Below are 3,707 nucleotides of genomic sequence, written 5' to 3' on the forward strand. Positions count from 1 at the left end.
CACACACACACACACTTTCAGGCAGGGAGATCCCAGTATTTTTGGCTATGAGCCAGGCTGGAATACCACCAGGTCTAGTTTCCTGCATTTACTGAGCTGCTGCCAAAACTACACGCAACAGATCCTCTCTCTCTCTTTCTTTCTCTCTCTGTCTCTCTGCCTCAGGTCTTTTTGTTATCTACACTCAGCACCTTTTTTATTTCACTGCCAGGAATTTTTTTTTCTGTTTTACAATCTCATCCCTTTAGATTCTGCTGTATCTTTTCTTCTGCTGGGTCAATAAAAGCTAAAATAGGTTTTACTAGCTGCCTGTCTTTGCACTAAATGTTTGGGTCAGGCTTATTTTTCAAATTCCATTTAAGAATGAAAAATGCAATACAAATGTTACTGAAATTCAACTTTTTGTTAATATATACAGTATATATATATTTGTGTTTTGCCAGCATTGACTCCAGTGTTGTTCTTTAGGTCTACAGAAGGGATTTAGGTGCTACTGTAGACATTGGCTGGTCCCCCTAATTTCAGATCAGATTAAAATGTCTTCACCTTAGTAGGACTTTTTTATTTCCAAAGATGCATTTACTGCCTTCAAATGTGGTTTTGTTTTGCAGCTTTGAGCATGCTTAGTATGCTGGCTCCACTCTGTCTGCCCAGCAGCATTATGCATCCTTTTATTGTCCCATGACCATTACGCTGAATGACTACATACAAATGACCCCCACAATAACTGCACATCCTGAGGAATCTTTGAAGTATATAGCCTGATTTGCAGTGAGCATTTATGACCACAGCAAACTTGGTGTAATGAAAATAAAATAATCTTCAGCAAAAAGTAAAGGCTTTATGATGACAATAATACCCGTATAGATTTTAAATCCATCTGCTGAAGCTTTTGCGTTGTTCATAAGGACTCATAAAGCAACCCCTCAAATGACTATGAAGCAGATACACATAACATAACAATAATGACAAGAAAAAATTAAAATACACCATTAATGAATCAAACAACAGAATTGTAAGGCGAGCATTCTCTCCAGAGGCTAATCTCACCATCCTCCACACATAACTGTCTCTGTATTGAAGCTATTGGTTTCAGCTCCTATTTAAATTGCATTTCCATGCATTGAGTTGCTTTAATGTGCAGCGCTAATGCAGTCACTAATGTACACATCACACTTAGGGAAGTCTGTAAATGATCCATCATAAATAAAAGATGACATGGAGCATCCACAATCACTCATATAGTATAGATCTGGCTGGAAATATACAAACTGTAAATCAATCAAATAACTAACCACCAAAAATACAACGGAGTTGTTTAGGACTTCAATAAGTGTTCAGTACAATGAAATATATACATATCAATGACATTTAATGACATTACCAATAAAGGAACCTTAATAAAGGGTTTATGATGGCTTTATTCATGTTAACAAACATGTATCACTATATATGCACGGGTATTGCAATATATAATTACCATGTTCCATGATAGGAAAAAACATAAAACTCTTGAAATAATCCTGCCTATAATCATGTATCTGTCAAAAAGATTTTTTTAAATGGCAACTTAAAAGTTATGCTTATTAAATAACTGATCTATAAAACATGAGTAAATTACTTATTATCCATTAATAAAGCTAGTTACATCTTATATCCCTTTATAAATGACGCCTTGTTAAAGCCTCATTCTAACTTGTCCAGTAGAAACTGATTTTTTACTTTTTACAGCAGCAACTTCATTAAATCCCCTTTGACACAAAAGACAAAAGACTAACCTTTGTGAACAGGCTCTTCATAAACGTGTTTTTTCCTTCAGAGTGTGTAAATCATCGATATCAAGTGATGTTATCAACCATGTATTATGATGGTAGATGGCACAAAAGGAAAATGTTTTCAATGACATTAAGATCTTTAGTTTTGTAGGACTACTAATAGCTAACTGTACTAAGCTACTTCCCTACTGTTAAGTTAAATTAAGTCTTTAAAGTTAATTATATTCAGAGATGAAAATAGCTTGATTGTATTATGGAGCCCAGAGTAAGTTGCTTTGCAGAGTTGGGAATTGTTCAGCAAGTCAGTGTTGTCTTACCTGTTTGAACTGCTCCTCGTAGGTCCACTCATGGTGCTGGGACTGGGGATGCGACGATGGAGACTCTGTGCGGCAGGCCGGGTCGAAGGCCACCGGGACTCTGGCCATGAGATGCATCGGGGCGCTCTGCGGAAGCATGCAGGCTCCCTGGAATGAAGACTGTTGGTGTTGGTAGTGGCTCAATCCGATATCGTCTTCGTCCTCTTCTTCATTCATCTCATGTTCATGTATATCATCTCCCTCCTCGTCCCGCTCCTTATCGTCGCTGCCTGGTCCGTCCTCGTCGGCTCTCCGGACCTCCGTGTGTGGGAGCGTCACTCCGGAGGACGAGTTGGAAACTCCGGCGGCCAGTGCGCCTCGCATCGCTGCCTGATAGTGGCGGAAAGCAAGAGCTTGTTGGTGTATCTGGGACTCCACCATGGAGCGGAGGTCTTTTTCTGTCTCCGCCTGCCGGAGCTTCTCCTCCAGGGCTAACCGCGCTGCCTGTTGCCGCTGCAGGTTCTCCATGACCGCCTCGAGCTTCATGCCGCCGCTGCCGGGTTGGTGGGACTGGGCGCCAGGGAACGGGCTGTGCGAAGAGGCGGAGGGAGCCTGGAGCGGAAGGCTGCTGGCAGAAGAGAGAGACCCTTGCTGCGAGGGTACGAGAGGATGGTCGTGGCAATGATTATCACCGGCACTTTATAAGATTAAAACACACGCTCTACCAATTACACTCATTACACACACTGAGTCAGTTTTGGTCTCTGACTTTTAGAGTCAACCAATAAAGACGATAACTTGTTAAACATTTCACATTAAGTTCCTGTAAGCGAACATGAAAAACGTGCACCAAGTTGCTAAAATGCTGTTACGCTATTCAAATAGGCCTACTGAGTTTATAAATGCACCTTAAAAGATAAACTATAAATTAGTTAGTCTACGTTAAATAATCCAAAATAAATAAAGCCCGGACGCTTACCAAAGCAGATTTAGTTGCTATACTTGTGTTATCAACCATGCTTCTCTCCGTCAGATGCGCCGAAATATCAACCGGATCACAAGAGTCTTCTTTCAGTCCTGGCAACGTTCCGCATTCAGATATGTAGGTGTCGGTAGCTGCTGAATAAATACTACTTGAAATGTGTTTGGTGTTGAATAGTGAGGTGCTCTTGGCAACAAGTGGCAACTGTAGTGAGAATGACCTCTGGAGGCAGAGATCAGCCCCCCTGCACTTGCAAACAACGTGTCAATACTGAGAAATACAGTATGAAGGCCAGCACTGCAGGGAGACACTCAACCGTCAACTCTACAGGCTGCTGATACAATGCAATTAAGTTGATGAGACTTCACTCCGAGTTAGGTTATATTGGTTATTATTAAAAAATGAATGTACTTCAATAATTGCATAAATATTTTTTTTTCTTTGCATGTTTTGAATGCCATAAAACATTTCTTTATTTACTTATTTGCTTTTGTAAAGCTACACCATAATTAGATAATAGGCAGGATTATTGATAGAGTTGTATCCCTTTTCCCATCATGGTATATAAACAACTTTTTTGTTTATTTTTATTTATATGAGATTTTTAAGATAAGATAAGATAAGATAAGATATTCCTTTTTTCGTCCCACAATG

General features: G+C 39.8%; 1 protein-coding gene across 1 annotated transcript in view; it reads right to left on the reverse strand.

Annotated features, from left to right (window-relative positions):
* Positions 1-3,089, reverse strand: part of arid3c (AT rich interactive domain 3C (BRIGHT-like)) — a 47,742-nt gene extending 44,653 nt beyond the window's left edge. The window contains exons 1-2 of the mRNA XM_035658739.1: positions 3,051-3,089; positions 2,093-2,722 (exon numbers count right to left, since the gene is read on the reverse strand). Of these exons, the coding sequence (XP_035514632.1) occupies positions 2,093-2,722; positions 3,051-3,089 (669 nt within the window). The remainder of the gene's footprint in view (positions 1-2,092; positions 2,723-3,050) is intronic.
* Positions 3,090-3,707: the final 618 nt, after the last annotated feature.

This window comes from Morone saxatilis, unplaced genomic scaffold, assembly GCF_004916995.1.
Source record: "Morone saxatilis isolate NCDOM2014 unplaced genomic scaffold, NCSU_SB_2.0 Contig16, whole genome shotgun sequence".
NCBI lineage: Eukaryota > Metazoa > Chordata > Actinopteri > Moronidae > Morone > Morone saxatilis.